At 53.6% G+C, this 22,494-nt stretch overlaps 2 protein-coding genes across 4 annotated transcripts; one reads left to right on the top strand and one right to left on the bottom strand.

Moving 5' to 3' along the window:
• Positions 1 to 403: 403 nt before the first annotated feature.
• Positions 404 to 5,559, bottom strand: TLCD2 (TLC domain containing 2). 2 transcript variants are annotated; one of them, XR_010989396.1, is made up of 5 exons: positions 5,299 to 5,559; positions 4,789 to 4,871; positions 3,855 to 3,937; positions 932 to 1,836; positions 404 to 771 (listed from the first exon to the last, which is right to left on the bottom strand). XR_010989396.1 is itself a non-coding variant. In XM_068155020.1 (4 exons), the coding sequence occupies exons 1-4, from the start codon at positions 5,484 to 5,486 to the stop codon at positions 1,459 to 1,461; spliced, it is 732 nt and encodes a 243-aa protein (XP_068011121.1). In that variant the 5' UTR covers positions 5,487 to 5,559; the 3' UTR covers positions 404 to 1,458. The 2 variants fall into 2 exon arrangements, 1 of the variants encoding a protein (XP_068011121.1); XM_068155020.1 differs by having other exon boundaries at positions 404 to 1,836.
• A 6,888-nt stretch (positions 5,560 to 12,447) lies between these two features.
• Positions 12,448 to 20,815, top strand: LOC137449272 (apoptosis-inducing factor 3-like). 2 transcript variants are annotated; one of them, XM_068154620.1, is made up of 19 exons: positions 12,567 to 12,669; positions 13,488 to 13,554; positions 14,269 to 14,378; positions 14,465 to 14,574; positions 15,179 to 15,223; positions 15,306 to 15,387; positions 15,522 to 15,634; positions 16,066 to 16,152; positions 16,565 to 16,656; positions 16,883 to 17,013; positions 17,553 to 17,668; positions 18,080 to 18,151; positions 18,497 to 18,560; positions 18,988 to 19,064; positions 19,147 to 19,264; positions 19,409 to 19,507; positions 19,959 to 20,034; positions 20,439 to 20,543; positions 20,668 to 20,815. In XM_068154620.1, the coding sequence occupies exons 1-19, from the start codon at positions 12,657 to 12,659 to the stop codon at positions 20,708 to 20,710; spliced, it is 1,620 nt and encodes a 539-aa protein (XP_068010721.1). In that variant the 5' UTR covers positions 12,567 to 12,656; the 3' UTR covers positions 20,711 to 20,815. The 2 variants fall into 2 exon arrangements, with proteins under 2 accessions (XP_068010720.1, XP_068010721.1); XM_068154619.1 differs by lacking the exon at positions 14,269 to 14,378 and having other exon boundaries at positions 12,448 to 12,669.
• The last annotated feature ends 1,679 nt before the right edge of the window (positions 20,816 to 22,494 follow it).

Below are 22,494 nucleotides of genomic sequence, written 5' to 3'. Positions count from 1 at the left end.
AAAAAGTTAATAAATAAATAAATAAATGGCAGACTCTTTGTCCTAGGAAGCCCAAGAGTGAACCCCAAGGATCCTAGCTTTGCTGTGGGCTGGCATCCAGTGTTGGGAATGAGAGCAGGGAAGCCACGTGCTGGGTGCTCTGCCTGCAGCCTGCCCCATTTCACAGCCAGCACCTCCCTAACCCCACAGGTCACAAGCAGCTTGGTGCAGCAGGGCTAAAGGCAGAGCTGCTGTGGGAGCTGGCACACATCCTGCCACCATTTAGCCTCCCAGTTGCCAGCCCCAAGGAAAACACAGCCTCTACTTGCCTGAGAGGGCAGGGAAGCATCAGCAGGGACAGGAGAAACTTTCATCTTCCTCCATAGAATGGAGGGGGTGGAAAAAGCCCAGGAGAGGTAGTCTGTGCCGGCATACAAAGTATTTTTACTCCATGGTGGGGGAGATATAGGATCAGAAGCACCATGCTAAGCAGTGGCACCCCTGGAGCAGGCTGGGATGCAGAGTCTCTCTTGTCTTCCTCTAAGCCTCTTCCCCTCAGGCAGTTTCATTTGCAGCCATTTATTAAAATCTTGTGTTAGTAAGAGCTCTTGCTGCTGGGCAAGAGCATTACACTGGGCTGTGCAGCAGAAGTTTCCATTCCTGATACAAGCCTAAATCCCAGCAGATGCCTGTGCCTGAAAACTCCACATCTGTGGGAAGTGACCTTCGTACAGCATCATCCCAGCCAGCCACTCATGCTCTCCCATGCTCATTTGTGGGCACTTACTGTATCTGGGAGCAAAACAGCACAGAAAAAGCTCCAGTTGTCAGGAGAAGCTGGCTGCCCATCCCTGAGCACAGCATTGCAGCATCCACTGCCCTGTGCTCTGGCCCCAGTCTGGCCCCCACAGCGGGCAGCAGCCCAACCTCAGCCTCTCCCTCCATCACCCACCTGGGACAATCTCCTTGGAGAGGACTCAGGAATGCAGGATTTGGCTTTTACTGGCCCTAGCCTCGAGGGCAAACCTTGAAGAGTCTCTTTCCTGGTGGTGTTCCCATGGGAAGTGCCTCAGAGAACGCAGGGCTGAGCACATCATCCTGTGATGGATGGGATGCTGTGGGCTGCAGCACCAAGGGGGTTAGAAACACACTGTGGTGTTTGGATATCCAGAAGAGCAGTGGAGAATCAGTGCCCTTCAGCTCCCATCTTAACTCAGCAGTGCTTCAGGGAGCTGCAGGAGCTGCTGAGCAGCTCCCAGTCATCCAACCATGTCATCCAAAGGTGCAGGGGGAGCACAGCCTGCTCCATGAGCACCTTCTCTGCCGAGGGCCAAGGATCTGCAGCGACCAGCTCACATGCTCTGTTAGTGTGGACCCTCAGCTGAAGGTACTGAAACAGCCACTTTCCACCATGCTTTGCTGTCCTTCTCCTCCACAGGCTGGGGGCTGCTCATCCCCTGGACCCTGCTGGGTAGGGAGCTATTGCTCCTTCTCCTGCTGCACGTCCCGGCTGGACTTGCAGAAGTCACTCCGCAGCAGGCGGTAGAGGAGGATGATGTTCATGGGCATCATGATTGCCATGCCCAGCGTGCCCACAGCGTAGGCTGCTGGGGGCACGTTCTGCCGGTTGAGGAGCAGCCAGCGAGCCATCCAGGCTAGCGTGGCGATGCGGAACACCACGTAGGTGCCCAGGTTGATGACGCTGTTCAGGCGGTAGCAAGCGGTGTGCGCCAAGTTGGCCATGAGCAGGATCTGCCGCAGGTGGAGGAAGATGGAGTTGATCTCCACCAGCAAAGCCACCAGGGCGAACCCCACGTACTGGTGGAGCAGCACTGCAATACCGAAGCAGACAATCACCTGCGAAGGAAGAAAGAAGACAAGGCTGAGCCCAGGGGATGGTCGCTCGCAGCTGCTGCGAGCTGGAGCCCTCCATGCTTGGGCACAGTGTGGTGGAAATGGTTATCATGGCAGTGCCAAACCACTGGTAATCACCCCACACAGAATCACAGAATCAATCAGCCAGGTTGGAAGAGACCTCCAAGATCATCAAGTCCAACTGATCACCCAACCCTAACTAATCCACAAGACCTTGGCACTAAGTGCCTCATCCGGGCTTTTCTTAAATACCCCCCAGGGATGTCAACCCTACCACCTCCCTGGGCAGCCAATTCCAACAGCCAGTCTCTCCTTCTGTGAAGAACTTCTTTCTAAGATAAGCCTAAACTTCCCCCTGCACAGCTTGAGACTGTGTCCTCTTGTTCTATCACAGGGTGCCTGGGAGAAGAGACCAACCCCCACCTGGCTACAACCTCCCTTCAGGTAGTTGTAGACAGCAATAAGGTCTCCCCTGAGCCTCCTCTTCTCTAGGCTAAACACCCCCAGCTTCCTCAGCCACTCCTCACAGGGCTGTGCTCCTGCTCCCTCACCAGCCCTTCTCTGGACACATTCTAGCAGCTCAACACAAATCACTGCAGCATTGCAGCCTCCAGCCCATGCTGCGGGCTCAGGGGTGAGATAAAGCCTCCCCACTGCTGCATGAAACCTGAGCAGGTTGTTTTGCTGTTGTTTTTTTTTCTTTCCAGTGGGAGTAGAAGGAAACACTTCTATAAACTCTAGGTTGGCAGAGGAAACAGTGCAGCCAGACCTGCTTTTGTGACCTGGGGAATGCAGCTGGTTGTGGCCCAGCAGGTTTTTCTGTACACAGAGAACTGCAGAGTGGGGCAGGAAGGGAGATGTGTAGCTCGGAGCTACAGTTGCTGCAGGCAGAGGGATTCTCCCCAGAAGAGGTACACTGAAGGGGCTGAGCGGCTAGAGAGCCCCATGGGATGCCCCAAGCCTGGGCTGAAGCACCCTGGGGCTGCTGGATGCTGCAGCAGAGGACAGAGCTGCTGGGGGCAGAGCAGGGATGATTCCTGCCCCGCACCCTCCCTGCCGGGCAGAGGAGACAGGCGCTGCCTGCCCACGCTTTAGTACACTCAGTCCTTTCTTCAGTTTATACCATTAATGCTGCTCTCTGTATTGGCTCTTTAATGAGATTATCTGCTCCCTGCTCGTTAAGTCACTGTCTTGGCCTGAATTAGCTCTATTGTGGAGATGAACTTTTAACTCACAAGCAGCAGTGGCAAAGCCACAGGCTCGCTGCACTCTGCAAGGCAGCAGGTCTGACTGGCATGTCTCATCCCAGGTAGGTCCCAGTGCTGTCCCTGTTCCCCAGTCCCCAGGCCCAGTGGATCCCTGTGCCTTTCCTGTACCCTGAAGCATTTTTGCTGCTCAGCTGCAGGCTGTGCCACCACTCTGCCCTGTGGCATCCACAACGTTCCAGCATCCAGGCATGGGAGGTGATCAAGCAGAAGCCCTCACCAGGCACAGCCAGCAGCAAGGCAGGCAGAGTGTACTGGTGTGGGGCTCCTGCACTAAAGCTTCGCCAGTCACCTCAGCCCTGTGGCCATGGCTCTGAGGACAGCACCCCGGGGAGTGGGAAGTGGAAGAAAGTGATGTACAGCCCTTTCTGGCAGATACTCAAGTGGCCAAGAGCCATCAGGAGCTGAACTGGTGCCAGCAGGGACACCTGTGTCACTGTCTTTCCAGCCCTCTCCCCCCTACTCTCTGCACACAAAGCATTTTTTTCTTACCCCATCTTTGGGTGCCTTTCTGCAGACCTCCAGAGAGTACACAAGTCCTGCTGGACCAAGATGAGCTCCAAACCTGGTTGTCTGGGCTCCTTTCCCCAAGCAGAAAACTCCAACAGATTGTTTTAACAGGGAGCAAATACCCACAACAGCAGCAGCAGGAGCCCTGCAGGTGTTCCCCACCGCAGTTTCCCTGGAGGCACAAGTGTCAGGGTCTGTTCATCATAGAGCAGCCGAGGGACTCACCACAGAGTGATGGAAGAGCAGCTCCCAGGACTGGTGAAGTTTCTGATTGCACAACATGTCCACAAAGTCTTCGAGGAAATAACCTGGGATCAGAGAGGCCATGAGCAAAGAAGGGAGACAGGAAGGGCTGTGCCAAGGGTAGCCCCAACCCCCACAGGCTCTGCAGCCAATTGAGCTGGGCAGCCCCTTTGTGGAAACGATGGCCACAGCTCACCCCAAACCCTGAGTGGGTGGTGAGTCATGCACAGAGCAGTGTCACATAGAGCAGGAGAAGGAAATTGGTGTGGTTTGGGTCCTTCCTGCAATCACTCTGTAGGACATTCTCCTAGGGACAGGCACGAACTGACTGATGACTTGGATCTGTTCCCAGAGAAAGGTGGAGTGAAGGCAGCACACAGACCCTCACCCACGTATTCCTCCCAGGATGAGATCCCACCCCATGCAAGCCTTAACAGCTGAAGGATTCTCTGCCATCAAACCAGCCCCATGTCAGCATTTTAGATGTTCAGGCCTCCCATGCTGGGAAGCCTGTTAGCACTGCCCACAGAGCTGGTGACACCTACAAGAGGGTAACAAGGAGGTAGGAAGGCTTCACACAGCCAGGGGACTCAAAGCTCCTGGCCTCCACAGCAGGATGTTTAGCTTGAGACTTTGGGGGGACGTGCATCAACCTCCTATCACAGGCGGTTTGGGGGATGCCCCAAGCCCTGGCTGTCCCATGGGGATGGTGGCAGACAGCCTGGTGCCCAGTACCTCCTGGCTGCGGGTGCCGTGGGACAGAAAGGAGCCACTGTTCTTTGCAAAGAATAGAGCAATTGTCTGGAGTGCCTGAGCCATCGCAGCCTGCGACGTGGCTCTGCTGTCATGCACTGCTGAGCCCCTGAACACCTCCCGATGGTGCAGAACAGGGGGTTGCCTATTCCCCCCATCTCACCTACAGATACAGCAACCAGGCTGTGCGCCCCGGGCGGGTGCGTGCCCACCAGGTCCTCAGACAGCTCAGGATGGAGACAGAACCTGTGGGGAGAGGGGTTATGAGTGGCAGGCAGTGCCTCTGGTTCCCAGTTTCCTTCCAGTGTACACCTGGTGCTGCTGACACCCCCTGGAGCCCTCCTGTCCCCTTGGTCCCCCCATGGCCACCGTTGTTCTTCTGTTCCCCCCAGAGTCTTCCTATCCTCTTGGTGCTCCCGTGCCCCGATGCCCTTTGGTGCCTTTCAATCCCTCTCCCATCTTCCAGTACCTCCCAATTGCTAGGTCCACATCCCTCAGGGTCCTCCAAAACCCCATTCCCCCTCCTTCCCGGGTGAGCTCAGACTCCCTCGGTCCCTCAGACTCCCGCAGGTTCCCGTCGGATCCATCGACGCCTCCGTTTTCCCCCGGCAGCCCGGTGCCCTCCCCCGGTCCCAGGTGCCCTCCGGGGTTCCGTGGTGGCGGGGCCGCTCACCCGGCCAGCGCCCCGCCGCCGCTCAGCACACTGTGGGCCAGCGACGTCCAGATGTTGCGCCACTTCCAGCGGTTGCGGCGGGCCGAGGGCGGCGGCGGCACCAACCGCTCCAGCTCCCGGTTCAACAGGCGGAAAGCGGCAAAGGAGCCGGCCACCACCAGCAGCCCCGGGCTAAAAGCCATGGGCATCCACCTGCCCGCAGCCTCTCCCGGGCTCCCATCGGCATCGGTCGCGCTTCTCGACGGCTCCACCTCGCCCTGCCCCGGGGCCCGCCCCGCCACCGCCCCGGGCACTGACACCACCCCAGGCACTGGCACCGCCCCGCCCGGCCGCCGGGGCCCGCCCTGCCGCCGGGGCCCGCCCTGCCGCCGCTCTGCCGCCGCCTCGGGCACGGGCACCGGCCCCGGCACCGCCCTGCCACCGCCCTGCCGCGGCTGGGATGCACCGCCCCGGGGAAGGGAGCAGCGAGCATCGTCCCTGCAGGGCGGCGGGAATCGCCGGGACAGGCAGACACCCACTGAGGACACCCAGGGCTGTCTGAAGGAGAGGGAAATGGGAGAAGGGCACCCCGGGGGATGTCAGCCTTCCCCGTGATTCACCCGGCAGAAACCATGGCAGCCCAAAGGCCAGAAAAGGAGCCTGGGTGTCCCGTCTCTGCTGGAGCTGGAGACACCTTCCTCATTCCTCTGAGGTTCCTCCTCCACCTTGGTGGCACTGGGTGGGTAAACAGCTCACCTTTGAGGTGCTGTGGCCAGCGGTCTTTCAGCCCAAAGGAACCTCAGCACATGGTGCCAGGGAGGCACCTGCACCGTTGTAATGTGCTAAGAGCTGTCCCTCACCCGGGCAGGGACCCATACAGGCACACACGGCTGGTGCTCATCACACATCAGGCAAGCAAAAAGGTGCAATCACCCTGCCAAAAAACCCCAACAACCCACAAACCAAAACACAGAACCCTCCATCCCCCTGTCCCATGTCTGGTCCCAAAAAGGATCTCCTCCACGTCTGGGCTACCCCAGCTCTGCTCTCCTGCAGGAATGCAGGATCCCATACCGACAAGTTCTTTAGTTCCATCCCACAACTTTGCTGCTTTCCCAGCTTCCTGTAATTTGGTCGCTCCCTTGCTGCTTTCTGATGTCTCCACCAGAAGTGTGGCTGCTGCACAGACCTTGCTTCTCCTCTGTGGACAGACTGAGTCACCCTGATTGATGTCAAACTCTGCCTCTCCTTTGAGGTATTAATTTCAGAGGAAATCTTCTACTTTCTCTTTGTTGAAACAGAAACGTGTGGAGCCCGAGCTCCCAGGCACTGCCCTGGCTGAGGTGATGGACACCAGAACACCAGGCAGCCATAAAAATGCTGATGGAAGAGATGCTGGGGAAGGGAGTGATTAAATCAGATCTGAAGGAGAGGAAGGAGATAGTCCCAACTGATGGAAGAGCAGCTGTTCCTGATGCAGAAATGTGCCTAAAAGCTGGCCAGGACAATGTAATTTCACAGTGGTTAAGTGGTGGGGAGACGCTGCCCGAAGTAATCAGCAGAGCTGATTGCTCAGGGGATTATAAATAATCTCATGTATTAGGACTTGAAGGATCACAGAGGCTAATCTGTTACTGAGAAGGCCAAATGCAGAGACATTTCTGTTTAGCAGAAGCTATGCCAAAGAAAAGGAGGCAGGGCAGGGCACCGAGGAGAACATCATTCCACAATTAATTGTGGTATAAAATTGCAGAGAGCTGGTTGCCTGAGGAGGAGCTGTCTGCAGTGTTTTGGCCTCAGAAATCTTGCCTGACCCTTTCCAAGATGACAACTCTGCTGCTTCTCCTTCCTGCAGGTAAAACCCCAGAGCATGGAACAGCCCTGTTGTGTCCCCAGGGCTCCTCCATTCTGGTGTTATTCTTCCAAAGATGAACATCTGGCTCCAGTCGGGGACTGGAAGAGTTAAAATGTTTCTGGACGCTGGAGAGCTTTTACCTGCTACTTCCACATATAAGGAATTTAAACCATGATTAATAGAGACTCTGGTTCAGGGGCTTTGATCCCACTGTTGGAGCACTAGTGGCAGCTACATAACAAAGTACTTCTGAGTTACCTTCAGCCCAGATTTCACTTTATTTTCCCTGCCATCAGGCAGCAGTTTCTGGCAAACTCTTTTTTTTCCCAGCCATTTCTTTTTTCTGCCTCCCTCTCAAGCAGTGACATTAAGCAGGGATGGGTTTAGAGCTGAAGACTTCCAAGCCCAGTCACAAATAAGTCCCTCGACACCAGATCAAGCCAAATATTCAGCCACGTCCCCCAGGCTGGGCGGCCAGGCTTCTCCAGAAAGCAGAACAAGGACGGGAGCCGTCGGGCACGGCTGCCACAAGAGGTCCCTGCGCACTCGCCGGAGAGCTAGGGAGAGCAGTCCGGTCTGGTGGGACTCTCCTTTCACACCTTATTTGGAGATACTGCCTCTTTTTTTTCACCCAGATTTCGAGAGGTTTTCCAGCAGTCTCCCGAAGGCCTCATTTCATGCAAGGAGGCAGCTCAGCCTGGTGACGGGCTGCTGCTGGTGCCTGCTCCCAGCAGGGCAGGGGACTCCTGCCAGTTGTCAGCAAGGATGTGTCTTGATCCATCCCATAACTCCATGGAGACAGTTCACCACAGTCAATCCCATAGCAGGGGCTTGGCAGCAGCAGCCAGGGTGTCAGTCGAGGGTACAGCACGTTTTTCAATAGCTGGGCAGTGGCTTTTTTTTCCTCCCTCTCACAGGTTGGAGTTTCCCTGCAGCACATCTGGGGCAGATAATCCATTTTCCACGAGCAAGAACCATAGAATGGTTTGGGTTGAAAGGGACCTTTAAAGGTCAGCTAGCCCAGCCCTCTTGCAGTGAACAGAGAGATCTTTAACTAGAGCAGGTGGCTCAGAGCCCCAAACAACCTGACCTGGAATGTTTCCAGGGATGGGGCATCAGCCACCTCTTTGGGCAGCTTTGGCCAGAGTTGGCAGTTTGTTGACATATCCCCCTGTGAATTCTGTCAGATAAACTACTCTCTCCCCTGGGTGCTCCCCTCTACTCCTGGGTGAGGGTTTGAGTGTGCTTTCAAAGTTCTGCCATCCTTTACACGAGGAGGAGCCTGCTCTGCTCCCAAGGACCACACACAGAGATGTGGGAGCTTCTGACATGGCAAAGTCCTCCTGGCAGAAGTCATGCTCTTGTTTTTGGAAAGCCTTGCTTCCTTAATGTGCCTCTCTCCAGCCAAGGAGGCATAAACCCATCTGCTCATCTAATGCTAGACCTGGCTCACACCTGAAATAATTTGAGGAGTCCAAGATCTCAGATCAAGCTGCTTGGCTTCCAGCTTTAATTAGCCTTCATCTCTCATTAAGGTGTGTCATTGCTCTAGCTGCTAGACCATAGGAACTCAGATGATACAGGCAGGGCTTACTCTCCATATCCATGTTCTCATTCACAAAGTCTGTAACTCCACACTTATGAAAGAATCTACTGTGCAAAACTCATGCTGTGAATGGCAAATCACACCCAGGCATTGCAGAGGTAGCTGAAATCAATGCAGACTCCAGTGTCCACCCCTTCCAGCTAGAAACACCTTCCTGAAGTGGAAGCCGGGTATTCTCCAGGTGGAGCTGGGGAAACACTTGCCATAGCCACAGGAGAAAGGCACACCAGCCTCTGGGAGCATGGTGAGCAGGGGAAGAGTTTCAGCTGGCACTGACAGTACAGAGAGCTTTCACTACCTTAGTCCCCAGTCCTTAGCTTCATATCACATAGGCAGCTCCAGGATTTAATGCAAGAAACACCAAAGTATAGGCAGATTGCTTTGGCTCTTCCTGGGTTTGGCTGTTTTTCTTTTTTCCCCAGGACTGGGAGTATTTATGTTTTTCCTCAGGATTTGGCACAAGGGACCCATAGGAAAAACCTGTGACAACAGCACAGCCTCCCCAAGGATGCTGCAGGCTCAGCCTTCTCTCCAGGGCTCAGGCTGGACCAGCTGCTGTGATCTGGTTGTGCAGTGGATGCACTCACTCCTCCTCACTCTGGTTGCACAGGTATGCCATGGGACTGAAAAAAATTCTTCTGACAGACACATTGCCTGGCAAAACCCCTCCAAGCACAGCAGTGTGGGCACTTTATAGTTCTCCTCTGCTTACAGTAGCTGGCATGCCCCAGATTTGTCTGCTTCCCCCAACTGTTTACCTGCTGCTATTAGAAAGGTTTCAGCATCCTTCTTCCCTTGTGGTGAACAGCAAAACGTGGAGCCAGATCTCTCTTCTGCCTCACCATCACCAGACACGAATGCTTAGGAAGACAACCTGAAACAGCACCTATAATTGTTCTCACCCTCGAGCAAATATTTCATTTTCCATTGTCCTTGTGGGACAAACACTTTTATTTTCCTCTGTTTAGTTCACTCTTCTCAAGCTTAAGTCATTTTGAACTGTGTGCTTTCTGCTTCCATCCTGACATATTTTTGACCTCATGCTTTCATTTTTTTGTTTGTTTGCAGTTCAGACAGATTCAGAAGGAGCCCTGCAAGGTGGGAGCACGTCTCAGGCCCCCTCCCCACCCCCCCCATCACACCTTGCTGAGCCCACTCAGTTCCTCCTGCAGTATGAGCATGAGCACAGGAGCCCCCTAACTGTGTCTCCTGCTGCTGCTGGCAGCTCCACAACTCAGAGCAGGTTAGGTTCCCTCCTGAATTCTCTCATTATTAATATCACAAACCAAGCTGCTCTGAGAGCTCTGTCCCATTAATCACTTTAGCTCTGCTGCAGCTTTTACCTCGCTTCCTCTTCCTGTGCCTGAACAGTCTTCAATAACATTCGGCTCTGTGAGTAATGCTTGCTGAAATCAGGCAGGGCTGCTGGAGCAGGGTGGGGGCAGCGGGGACCCTGATCTGAGCAAGCTGGGGGCAAGCAAAGGTGGGCCAAAGATGCACCCACACAGCCACAGCTGCATTTCAGCATGAAAAAATCTGCTACACCTGCTACTGGTGGTAGGGACCTGAAGGAAGGAAAGCCATTCCCCTTAAACATTCACCTCCAAACTTGAATTTCCTGGAGCACTGGAGAGACACAGCAGAAGTCAGGATACCTAATGAAATATCAGGTCAGCTCAGCAGCTCGTGTGAGTCAGCACCAATGTGGGCAGGAGGTCTGGTCTGGGATTTCTGATGCCTACCTGGGCTCTGTTCATAGAATCATAGAATGCTTTGGGTGGGAAAAGACCTTTAAAGGTCATCCAGGCCAACCCTCATGCAGTAAGCAGGAACATCTTTAACCAGATGAGGTTGCTCAGTGCTCCACCAAGCCTGACCTTGAATGTCTCCAGGGATGAGACATCTACCACCTCACCTGTTTGTGTTTGAGGGCACTGCTTCCTTTCACTCTCTCCCTATGTTTGCTCCTGCTGTGTGTTACAAGCAAACTAACCACGCCGAGGATCCACCTCTGGGTTACCTAACAAAGAGCCAAAAGATGCTTACAGAGCATCTACTCAGAAGTCTAAGGCAATCCCATGCTTGAGTCCCTCGAGGGCATAGTGTGTGCTCATAGGTGCTGGCTCTCAGAGAGGCAGCAACACAGCATCCCACAGCAAACCCAAACCTTCTTTCTTCCATCCAATGTCCTTTTCAACTTTCTCTCCTTTGCCATCAGCCTTGCCCACCTCAGAGATGGGCATTTCAATATAGTGAAAGGGGTCCCTGCCTATAGCAGGGGGCCTGGAACTAAATGTTCCTCAAGGTGCCTTCCAACCCAAACTATGATACAGATGATTCTGGGATTTTGTTTTGCCTTTCTCCCTTTGCATTTCACAAAAGCCCCTCCTCAGGTGCTTGGCTGCATCCATCAGCATCCCCCAGCTGAATTAGCTGCTCTGCCCCTCAGTGTCAACAACACCCTGCAGAGCCAAGCTCCACCTGAGTCATCCCAAAGCCTCCCACAGCTGCACACCTCTGTGCCTGCTGCTCTGCTGCAGCTTTCACCCATCACCAAGCAAGGCTCTCCTGCAGTTTCTGCTGAGTCAGAGAATGCCTCCATGAGGGCTGCTGCTTCTCCACGTGGGAACACGCTCCTGGGGAATAATGGCAGAGAGTTTAAAGCAGCAGCCAGATTGCTTCACATTCAGGATCCTGGCCAGGAAGGCAGAGCCCAAAAGCTGCTTGTTGGCACTGTGAGAAAATACCTCAGACCTGTGCCCATCGTGGGCGTGCATTGCCCGTGGGCTAGGATGACTCCTTACCCAGAGCACCCCGGCAGCAAGCACTGGAAGGAGGTGTCTTCACGGCTTGGTGGTTCTGGTGGACTGAACTGCTTCACAAATCAACCAGCTTGCACTTCCTCAGCATCCCTGAGCATGTCCCCTTCTCCAGGCCATGCCCACCAAAGGGCTTTTATCTGCCCACTCACCCCACCTTGATTTGGTGCTGCATGGCAGAAAGCTGGTCCCTGCGAAGCTCCAGCTCTGTGAGGGAGAGGATGGAAGCACACTGCTAGTAACTTTCCCCACACCCCCCTCCTCCCCCCAATACATTTTGAGGCACATTTTGAGGTTGTGAAACATATTGACTGTGAGAGAGAGATAAGAGCTGGAGTAGACACAAACAGCGTAGGCGTTACTCTCGGTTCTTTGCAACTCCCACTCCCTTGCAAAAATAGTACAGCAAGGAGCCTGCTGCTCTCTGCCACCCTTTGGGGACCAAACAATCGATGGGACCACCTGCCTGGATGTCAGTGGATCGATCCAGAAGCAGAACTGGGATGTAAGGCACATGCAGAGGCGCTGAACACTTCACGTTCCTTAAAGTCAATGGAGGGAGACCAAAAGATCAAATTAAATGGTTTTAAATATTATTGAAACACATGCAAAAAGTAGTAACACTGCTCCAAAGATGCTGCACTGAGCTCCAAAGATGCTGCACTTGAGCTCCAAAGATGCTGCACTGAGCTCCAGAGCTTCCCATCGAGACAAGGGGTGATGGGAAGCCACAGCAGAGTATCAGTGTCCACTTGAGTTTCTGTTCACGCTGCCCACGACGCACCCAGCCTTCAGACCACACCTGTGCCATAATTCCTTAGTGCCCTTGATTCTTCTGCAATTCTAACCCTGAGTGCTTAATTAGACACAGATCAGATGCAGCAATCAGATAAGACTGGCTGGCAGGCTGCTTCCAGGAGATGTGTCTCCTGACAGTCACAGAGGTTGTGCAACTTCGGGAGAGCATCACCCACTCGTGGGCTGGTGGTGTGGAGAGCACTCGCAGTAGTGTGCCAGGGTGTCACCTCGGTGGAGGAGAAGCTTGGGGACAGCAGTGGTGGTGGCTCTTTGACTCAGGGGACAGGTGCCTGAACACCCCATGCTGGGACCAGGTGAGTACCCACCAATACTTCTCCTAAGGGACCTGGGAGTGGGGCAGCAGCATGGTGAGGATTTGCAGGAGCAGGGCACCACACCTGCATTGAAACCTGCCACAAGCTCCTTGTCTCAATTTATTGCCTTCCCCCACCCCCCAAAATGGAAAAGGAGATTTCTAACCAGCATCTCAGCTGATTGCTTAGGCAGGGACAATGCTAAGGAGCAAGAGTTTTGAGCCCTCTGTAGCCCAGGAGGCATTTTGGGCAGGGATTCCTGCTTTTGTTGCAATTAGTGTGAGGAACATCTCTGCACAGATGTTGGAGAGGTTTCAGAGAGACTGAAGCAGCTCTTCAGACCCTGATTTGGGAAGCCACAGGATCTGGCAGCAGCACCTCACCATAAATAATTCTATTTATTTACAGCAGTCATTAATGACAATTGCTCACTCACCCTGAGCTGCAAGTGAGTTTAATGGGACACGGGGCTAGAAACAGAGCATGGACTGAGTTGGAAGAGAAAAGGGCAGAGGAATGGACTAAGTTTGGACACAAAGTTGAAAAAAAAACCATGGGGAGGGGGAGGGTGTTAGGGGAAATGTTTGCTGCCCACCAGCTGAGGGCTTTTTCTGGCTGTACCATGAGTTTGGAAGCCCTTGACTGCACGATGTTGACTTGCTCCCAGATGGGGGTGGTGGTGGCCCTGCTTTGTGAGGTAGGGTTTGGCAACAGCAGCACAAGGGTGTGTGTGGAGGATCATCCATCAAGGGCTGAAAGACAATGCCCACAGGCAAGAGCATCCCTAGCAGCTGATCCTTCCCTCTGCTCGCCCACAGCCACCAGCATGGATGATGATATCGTCACTGCCGAGGTCTGCAAGGAGGAGGATGTTGGGGACGGAGAGTGAGTACCTGGTGGAGAGGAGGCCAGGGTCTGGTCTGCTGCCATGAGAGGTCTTCAGTCTGCAGGGGTGGCACTGCCATGGCAACAGCCCCCTGTTGGTGGCCATTATGCTGTTAGACTCATAGAATCATTTTCTTTAGGAGAGACCTTTAAGATCATGAAGTCTAACCATTAGCCCAGGTCACCTCTAAGCCATGTCCTTCAGCACCACATCTCCATGGCTTTTAAATCTCTCCAGGGATGGGGACCCCACCACTGTCCTGAGCAGCCTGTTCCAGGGCTTGACAACCCTTTTGGGGAAGAAATTAACACTAACCCTAACTCTAATCCTAACCTTAAACCTCCCCTGGTGCAACTTGAGGCCATTTCCTCTTGTCCTGTCACTTGGGAAAAGGCACTGAGGTCCACCATGCTCCAACCTCTTTGCAGGGACATGTAGAGAGCAAGAAGGTCTCCCCTCAGCCTCCTTTTCTCCCAGATTAACAACAGCACTTCCCTCAGCTGCTCCTCACCAGACCTGTTCTCCAGACCCTTCACCAACTTCACCTCCCCTCTCTGGACGTGCACCAGCACCTCAGTGTCCTTCCTGTAGTGAGGGGCCCGAGAGTGAACTCAGTATCTGAGGTGTTGCTGTTGGTTGAGGGGGTGACTTGTTGGATGCAAGTGGCCAAGCCTCAGCTCCCCAAGGTGTCCACCTCTCCCCCTCTCCCACAGGCTCTTGGATGTGATGGTAGCTGGCTACCCAGTGCTGCTGGTGAGGAACAAGAAGGAGTTCAGGGCTGTGGGCAGCAAGTGCCCCCACTACGGTGCCCCGCTGAGTAAAGGTGACCCTGGCTCTGGGCAGAGGGAGAAGCCATGCCAGGGAGGTCAGCTCTGAGCACTCAGTTGTGTGGGGACTTTTCTGTTGCAGGATACTTGAAAGGGGAGAGGCTGCGCTGCCCCTGGCACGGTGCCTGCTTTAACATCAAAACTGGGGACATTGAGGAATACCCTTCTCTGGACTGTCTTCCCTGCTTTAAGGTGACTTCTTGTCTCTTCTTCCTGCTCCCAGCTTGAGCCACATCCTCCATACCACTCAGATTCATTCACTGCCAGCTGTGTCCCTGGCATCAGCTGAAAGCACCCTGCCCTGGCCACAGCTCCATCATCCAGGTCACACAGAGCTACAACATATGGGATGATTTGTTGGGATCATGCAACTCCCTGCCCTAAAGCTCCTTTCAGTCACAGATGATGCCATACATCCTGGTGTCCCTCACAGCCAGCACAGAGCTTTTGGAAAGAGAAAGAGAATTTACACCTCTTCCTGAGTGCTCTTGGGATGAGAACAAAAGCTCATGAGCTCCTCAGCATCATAGAATCAATGAGGTTGGAAAGGACCTCAAAGACCATCAAGTCCAACCTGTCACCCAAGACCTCATGACTACTAAACCATGGCACCAAGTGCCACTTCCAGTCCCCTCTTGAACACCTCAGCAGCACATCATTTGACACCCAAGAGCCCCACAGGTTACTCTTGGTGTATCAGAGACAGACAGCCCACAGCACCAGAACTACCCAGGGAATCTCCTACCACAACCTTGGGGATGCAGCACTTCAATGTACTCTCCTTCCATCCCTCCAGGTAACAGTGAAAAATGGAAAGGTGTTTGTTACAGCAAAAAAGAAGGTAACTGACCTTACCTGCTGTCACTAAGCACAAGCAGCACCTTGGGCTAGGGAAGATTTCACCCTTTCTCATTTTCTTCTAGGACCTTGAAAGCAGCCAGAGAGTGAAAAGCACAAGCAAGCGATGCCTCCTCAACAGGGACACTGTGCTGCTTCTGGGGGGAGGTCAGAGGGGTGCTCTGTACTCTGCCTTCCCCATGTTTGCTGGGAGCTGCCACTCTCTTCTCCAGGGAGTACTTGCTGCCTTCCTCCTGCTCCATAGTGCTGTGTCAGAGGGCTGAGGGGAGCATCTCTTGCAGGTGTGGCTGCCCTGGTGTGTGCAGAGACACTTCGCCAGGAGGGCTTTACTGGCAGGATCATCATGGCCACTAAAGAGAGCCACGTTCCATATGACAAGACCAAACTGAGCAAGGTTTGTACATGAGAAGGGCAGGACTGTGCCTGAGGACCATGTGTGAATTAGGGACAAGGCCCACTCTCATTTCCAGGCTGAGGAACTGAGTGTGAGCTGTTCAGGCAAAGCAGGAGGAGTGCTGAGACACCCATGAGGACAAGGGTTATGATCTCCAGCCCACATCTCACTTCCTCCTCCCAGAAACTCTTTGATCAAGGTCCACCATGAGCTAGTTTTTTATCCCCTTTCATGAGTTCTTCCCAGCAGAGTATGACTTGATGGTTTTTTCTGAAGAGGAACAAGAAGGTGATGAGGATGGGGCAGTGTGGGGGGCTGTGATTTCCTCATGCAAGATTGACCTCTCCTGCAAACTTACTGCCTGGTGAAGGCTGCAGGAGCATTGCTCTCTGCAAGAAGGGCTCCACTTGATAGCTCTCTTTTCTTTCCAGAAAATGAACTTGAAAGCTGAGGAGGTCTACCTGAGGAAACCTGAGTTCCTTGAGGCTCAAAACATAGAGCTCTGGACAGAGAGAGAGGTACAAGAGTGGCTGAGCTCAGCCCTCAGTGGGTGGTCCTTTTCCTGCCATGGGGGGGATGTCCACAGCCTGCATGTGTGGAAATGTATAGGAATGAGGGCTCTACCTAAATCCATCCATCAGCTCCTGGGACAGCATCCCAAGGGTAGGCCTTGGGTATAACACTGATGTGTGCTACCCATCAACATATGTGCTCATCACATGCAAAGAAAGGGACCCTTGATAATAGCCTTCTGCACACCCCTTAGAGGAACCAAGATTTGGTAGCGCTCCTAAGACCTGCAGGGAGTGAGAGAGAGGCCCCCAGTATTCCTCACCTCTCCTGAGTGTCCAGAACTAGGGCAAGCAGAATGGATTGGTGTGGCAGGTCACCAAAGGAACCTGTCTGATCTGTGCCTCCTTTCTCCTGCAGGCAGTGTCAGTGGATTTCCAGAAGCAGAAGGTCCACTTTATGGATGGATCCTCTCAAAAGTACAACCAGCTCCTCATTGCAACAGGCAGCCAGTGAGTGCACAAAGCATTTGCCACACAGAATTGTAGACAGGACAAGTCAACACCTGGGTGTGGGAGTCATCTAGAGGTGTGTGAGAGGGAGGTAGTAGGAGATGAGATAAAAGGACAGGATGGGATGACACAGCCAAGAGACTGCATGGGGTTGTGCTCCCCCCTCATTCTTTCTTTCTTTCTCTATTTCTGATCATGAGACATATCTGGATTCTCTCCCCATCAGCTCCAGCTTCCTCAATGTCCCAGGTGCAGACCTGCAGAATGTGTGCATCCTCCAAACCCCAGAAGACTCCAGCAAGATCTTAGAGCTGGCCACTGGGAAGAATGTGGTGATCATTGGAGCTTCATTCATAGGTACCAGGCTGGAGTGGGTATCAAGTCAGCCTTGAAACCCACTTTTGTTGCATGTGCAGATTAACTAGAGGCCCTCAGGGAAGGGATGTTCATTCACTACCTGGCTGGGTTCCTCCAGGAGCCCTGTAGCTGGTGGGGGGATGTGTTACAGCATGCACTGCCTTTTTCCTCTGATAGTCAGAAACTTTGAGAGCTACAAACAGTTCCTACACATGGACAGAGAGAAATGTGCCTTATGAAAAGGTCACTGTCTTTAGAGGAGCTGGATTCACCAGAAGCACTGGGAAAGGGAGGGGGGCAAGGCACAGAAAGAAACCTACTTTGTGCAAACCCAGGAGCTGTTCTTTATACCTCCTAATATCCAGGAACATGAGAACAAAGAACAGGGGGAACTAAACACCTCAGCCTAGAAATGCAGTTCAACACTGGCAGTACATCAGATTTGTTCTCCCCACCTGGAAGGGGACAAGGTTTCCAGGGAGAAGGGTGCAGGTTCATGCTTGCAGCAGGCTTACCTTGGGCATGCCTCTCCCTTGCAGGAATGGAGATAGCTGCCTTCCTCTCAGACAAGGCTGCTGCCATCTCAGTGGTGGAGAAAAATGAGTTCCCTTTCCAGCATGCTCTGGGTCCTCAGGTTGGAGCTGTCACCTTGAAGGTTAGGAAAACCTGGTGTGAATTTCTAGGCTGGAGAACATATGCTGTCCACCAGCCCTGTGAGCTGCAAACAGCCCAGGAAATCCAGCCCCTGTGCTGAGTCAGAAGCCTGCATGTCCAGCCAGCTCACACAGTTCACTGCAGGAGCTCTGCACACATGGCTGCTCCCAACCTTCCTCACACATCACACTCCTCACTTCAGCTTCATCCCTGAGCCTAGATCCTCCTCATGCACCAGTTCTGACCTGGACAGAGAGCAAACCAGACTTCCAGGCATCTTGCACACAAATGAATGCTGTCTGCAGCAGCAGCTGAGCTGCCAGCCTGGCTGGGTACAGCTGCTTTTCCAGCAGCACAGCCTGGAATTTCCTAGTGAATCCTCAAACCAGCTTTTTTTCCCTTGCCTTTTCAGATGCTGCAAAAGAAAGGGGTGAAGTTTCACATGAAAACAGAGCTCTGCAAGCTGAAAGGAAAGGATGGCAAGGTCAGTTATGCCATTGTGATCCCTGAACCACTTAATTACAGGGGAAAGCAAAAGACAACTGAGATATAACCCAGTGCCTGCATCTAGGCTTTGCTCTCTCCAAATTTAGGCCCTCACATTTCTTTTCACTGAGCACAACTCTGGGCTCAGAGGGCACCAGCATGTGCTTGTGTCTCAGGGACAGCAGTGTGATTTTCCCTCACATTTCTGGCAACACACATTAGTTGGACAAGGTGATCTGAACCTGAAGAAGAAAGAAGACAGGAAAGAATGAGGCAGCAGGGAGGCTGCAGGAATTAGGACAGGGTTTTTAACCCTTTGTTAACAATCCTTCTTTCATCCTAGGTCACAGAGGCTGTTCTTGCCAGTGGAAAGAAACTACCTGCAGATGTGGTAGTGGTGGGAATAGGTAAGAGACCCCAGGTGGGAGAGGAGGCAGCTTTAGGAAGGGGGAGAACAGCCATCAAGCCCAGAGCATCACATGTCATTCCCAGGACAGTGTTCCCTGCAGTCTGTCTCTCACTCTGTTATCACCCAGCCTTTACTCTCAGCCCCAAGCACATGGACAAAGACAGCAGTCCATGAGCAAACACTTGGTGGGAGGAAAAGAATCACCTAGGCCCTCGGTGTGACTTCGGCACACTCGCTGAGCTCCGTAGGTCACTGCTGTGTTCTCAGAGTGTGCTCTGGTTTCATTGCCCCTGGGTTAGCTCAGGACCAGTGCAGGCACTGGTGACTGCTATGAGCTGCTCTGCTCCAGGCAGCAGTTCTTGTTGTAGGGCCAAGTTTCCTCCCTGCCTTTGCAGAGTTCTGCTGCATTTGTCCTCTCCCTGCAGGGGTGTTCCCCAACTCAGCATTTCTGAAGGACACCTCCCTCGCCAGAGACGACAGCGGTGCCATCCTGGTGGACCTGGTAAGTGCCAGCAGAGCATCCCTGCTCCACACTCAATCCTTCTCCTCTCATCATTGCACTGATTGCTTTTTTGTGCCTTTAGCACATGCGAACCAACATCCCAAACGTCTTCGCTGCGGGGGATGTGGTCTCCTTCCCTGTAGCACTGCTCAATGGGGAGCAGTCCAGCATCCATCACCAACAGGTGGCTGAGGCCCATGGTAAGCCAATGCAGCCACCTCCCTGGCCAGCTCCACTCGGAGACAGGCAGGGAGAGAACTGGGCGAAAAGGACAGCAGGGTAACGAGAGGTGGGAGACACTGAGGACCTACAAGAAAAATCTTTCTTCTGCCAATTCATCACAGGCCACATTGCTGCCTTAAACATGCTGAAGAAAAACCAGGAGCTGCACACTGTTCCCTACTTCTGGACCACAATGCTTGGGAAGAGCATCCGCTACACAGGTAGGAGGGGGCAGAGAGATGGAAACAGCTGGACTGGTTCCTAGCTCACCTGCTCATCCACCAGCTGGGGCTTGTAAACACACACAGGATGCAGAGTTTACCTGAAGCGAGCCAAGTGTTGGACTGGCTGCCATAATGAGTTTGTGAAGCATGTTTCTGAGCTCTTGACCTGAGGGCTACAGAGTTGTTCTTTGGTGATTTCCAGTGACTCAGAGGTCACAAGGAGGCAAACCCTCCCTCTCCAAGCCAGGAAGAGGCTTGGGATTGTGGTGCAGTCTTGCACCTCTAGGACAATTCTGCTTGTCCTAGGCTCCCTAGCCCTGTCCCAGCCCAGATCACTGCCCCAGATAGTTGCTGTTCCCTCTGGACCTACCTGTGGTGGCACTGAGGTGAGACAGGTGGCAGCTGCTGTGCCAGGGCTCCCTGAGCTTGCTGCGATGCTCTCTTGCAGGCTGTGGGAAGGGATACACAGACACTGTTGTGAAGGGCAGCCTGGAGCAAGAGACTTTCCTGATCTTTTACATCAGGTGAGTGAATCTGTGGCCAGTCTGTGCCATGACACAGCAACTCCTTGAGAACAGGGCATATTCCTCTCCTTATGGCTTCTGGAGCTCCCACAGAGGCTCCACATCACCTCCCAGCAGTGAGATGGTTTCAGAGAAAACCAAAGCAGGGAAGAGGATGAGCTTCAGTGAAGGCACCAGCTGGGCAGGGAGCCTGGGACACATCCCTTCTCCCTCTGCCTCACTGCTCTCAGGCTCGGTGCCCAGCTCCCAGCAGCACCAGGAGATCTGCCACAAGTCCCTGTGCACCCTGCAGTACCCATAGCCCTCCAAAGCACAGCTGGCCTCCAGCCAGGGTGCCACAGGGATGGTGTCCTGAGGAGTTACAGATGCTGAAGAGATCCACGTTCTTCTGCTCTCGCTTTCAGGGACGGCTTTGTGACTGCGGCTGCCAGCCTCAACCGTGACCCCATGGTGTCTCTGATAGCAGAAGTTTTGTACTCAGGGAAGCAGATCTCTAAGGAAGAAGCAGAGTAAGTGACACTCTGTCTGAGCTGGTGGGGGTCTCTGCACTGCTTTCCCCATGACAGCAGAGTCCACTGAGACACAAAATCAAGGTGAGCTGCTGCAGATCCCCAGTGTGTCTCTCGTTTGCAGGGCCTGCGACATCTGCAATGTACCCTCACTGGCAGAAACCTAAGCTCAGTACATGCCCTGCTGTGAGGGGCATAGAGTCAACCTGGTGTTAACAGCTCCACATCCTCCTGTTCTGGCACAAGAGAAATAAAACCATGAGCAAACTGAACCCAGAGCCTGCATTTGATGTTTGCAGACAGCCCTTGGCTGCTCGCTTGCATGCTGGGGCAAAGCAAAGCAGTGCTTCCCCACTCTCTTCTAGGTGAAGACCTGCTGGGCTGGATAAGAGGAGGATGTTCATGTCTGGAGCTCAGCTGAGGGTTTGAGCAGTCAGAAACAGCCATACATTCACAGCTCCAACCCCTCCTGCTCCTCTCACTGGCTGTTGGCAGGAAGCTTTCATTCAGCACACCGGTCACGCTGACCTTCTGCTTTGCAGCAGCACATTTTCCCAGCAAAGGAAGCTGTGACCAAGGCAAACTGCTCTCCCAGCTGGGAGGTGCATAGTCTGGGGTGAGTTCCTCTACACAAATACCCTACCCCTCAGGACAGGGCTGCCATCCCACCTCTGAGTGAGCAGCACCTGCTGGTGTTGCTACAGCTCTCTTGAATATTGCATTAGCTGTTGCAGGCAGCGCTCCCACCCCCGACAGCAGCAGAGAAATCCCAGCCCCAGTCAACATCTCTGTCTCCTGCTGTGTCCCTGCATGCTGGATGCTTCGAGGAGGTGGCCAGCCACTGCAGGAAACAGCCTGGGTGCTAGAGGCAAGAGTTACTAGATTTTTACAAGTCAAGAGCGAGCAAGGCTGTGCCTTTTACAGGAAACACTGCACTTACTCACCGGTCACATGAGGCTCTGGAGGAGGAAGGGTAAGCCCTGAGAGCCCAGCAAGTTCCCACAAGGACACTTTGTCAGCCCCAAACCCTTCTGCTTCTGCACTAGGTGCAGGCGAGCCAGAGCCTGAGCCTGTTTGCTCAGCAGGTGAGGCACTGCAACGCCACTGTTGGGCTGAAGGCACAAACTTGCACCCTGGCACCTCATGTAGGAACCTGACCTGAGAGATGGCATTTCACATTTTCTGACCTCAGGTATGGTGCTGCTGCTGCTCAGGGCAACTCTCTGCTCTAGAGCAGCCACTGAGGAAAGAGCTGGTTTTCAGCAGAGCAGGTCAATCCTTCACCCTGACAGGAGGAAGCAGCAGATCTCAGCCTTACCCATACACCAAGGCATGTGAAAGCAAAGACACTGTTGGCCAGAGCACACAGCTCCCCTCCATGTCAAGCATCCACAGCACTGCATAGGAAGGGGGAAGCATGGCCCAGAAGCTACTCCTCCTTGCCCTCGAGCATGCTGCAACACACACACCCACGACTTTTGCCCCCTCAGTGCGCTCCAGAACTTGTTGAGCCCTGAGCAGGTGCCAGGTCTTTTGTATGGACTTGCAGCAAGCAATCTGCACTGGAAGAGAACAGCTCCACCTCAAGCTGGAGGTGTTCATCCATGGTCCTTTCTGCTCAGAGAGTGATCTGAGGACATTCAGCAGCCCTACTCTCCCCAGGTGACAATGACCCCAAAACCTTGTCTTCTCACAGCTTCCAGCAAGCACACACCAACCAGAGCAGGTCCAACACCAGGACAATGTATTTGCTCCACTTTCCTTTTTCACACATCAGTGGGTGCCAAAATTTGCAAGCAGCCCTGGAGCTGGGCAGGCAGATCTAGTTGCAACAGTACTGACTTCAGCACAGGGTCCTTCCTCCCTGCCTCCCCTCAGAGCAGGGACAAACTGGGCTCTTCCTGGTGTTGCTGCTTGGAGCCTGCCCAGATGCTCCTCAGCCTCCCAGACA

Source organism: Melanerpes formicivorus, unplaced genomic scaffold (genome assembly GCF_026170545.1).
Source record: "Melanerpes formicivorus ecotype bairdi unplaced genomic scaffold, bMelFor1.0.p_v2 SCAF_29, whole genome shotgun sequence".
In the NCBI taxonomy this organism is placed as follows: domain Eukaryota; kingdom Metazoa; phylum Chordata; class Aves; order Piciformes; family Picidae; genus Melanerpes; species Melanerpes formicivorus.
The sequence above is the reverse complement of the archived record's forward strand: the minus strand, read 5'-3'. Positions and strand labels throughout refer to the sequence as shown.

Excerpts from the sequence above, each read along its gene's own strand:
- TLCD2 (XM_068155020.1), bottom strand. The coding sequence starts at position 5,486 with ATGCCCATGGCTTTTAGCCCGGGGCTGCTGGTGGTGGCCGGCTCCTTT. Across the intron at positions 3,938-4,788 it reads CCTGGTTGCTGTATCTGTAG|GTTATTTCCTCGAAGACTTT; the intron begins GTGAGATGGGGG and ends CTCTGATCCCAG. Across the intron at positions 1,837-3,854 it reads TGCTCTTCCATCACTCTGTG|GTGATTGTCTGCTTCGGTAT; the intron begins GTGAGTCCCTCG and ends CTTCCTTCGCAG.
- LOC137449272 (XM_068154619.1), top strand. The coding sequence starts at position 12,478 with ATGTGTCTCCTGACAGTCACAGAGGTTGTGCAACTTCGGGAGAGCATC. Across the intron at positions 16,153-16,564 it reads AGCTCTGGACAGAGAGAGAG|GCAGTGTCAGTGGATTTCCA; the intron begins GTACAAGAGTGG and ends TTTCTCCTGCAG. Across the intron at positions 16,657-16,882 it reads CTCATTGCAACAGGCAGCCA|CTCCAGCTTCCTCAATGTCC; the intron begins GTGAGTGCACAA and ends TCTCCCCATCAG.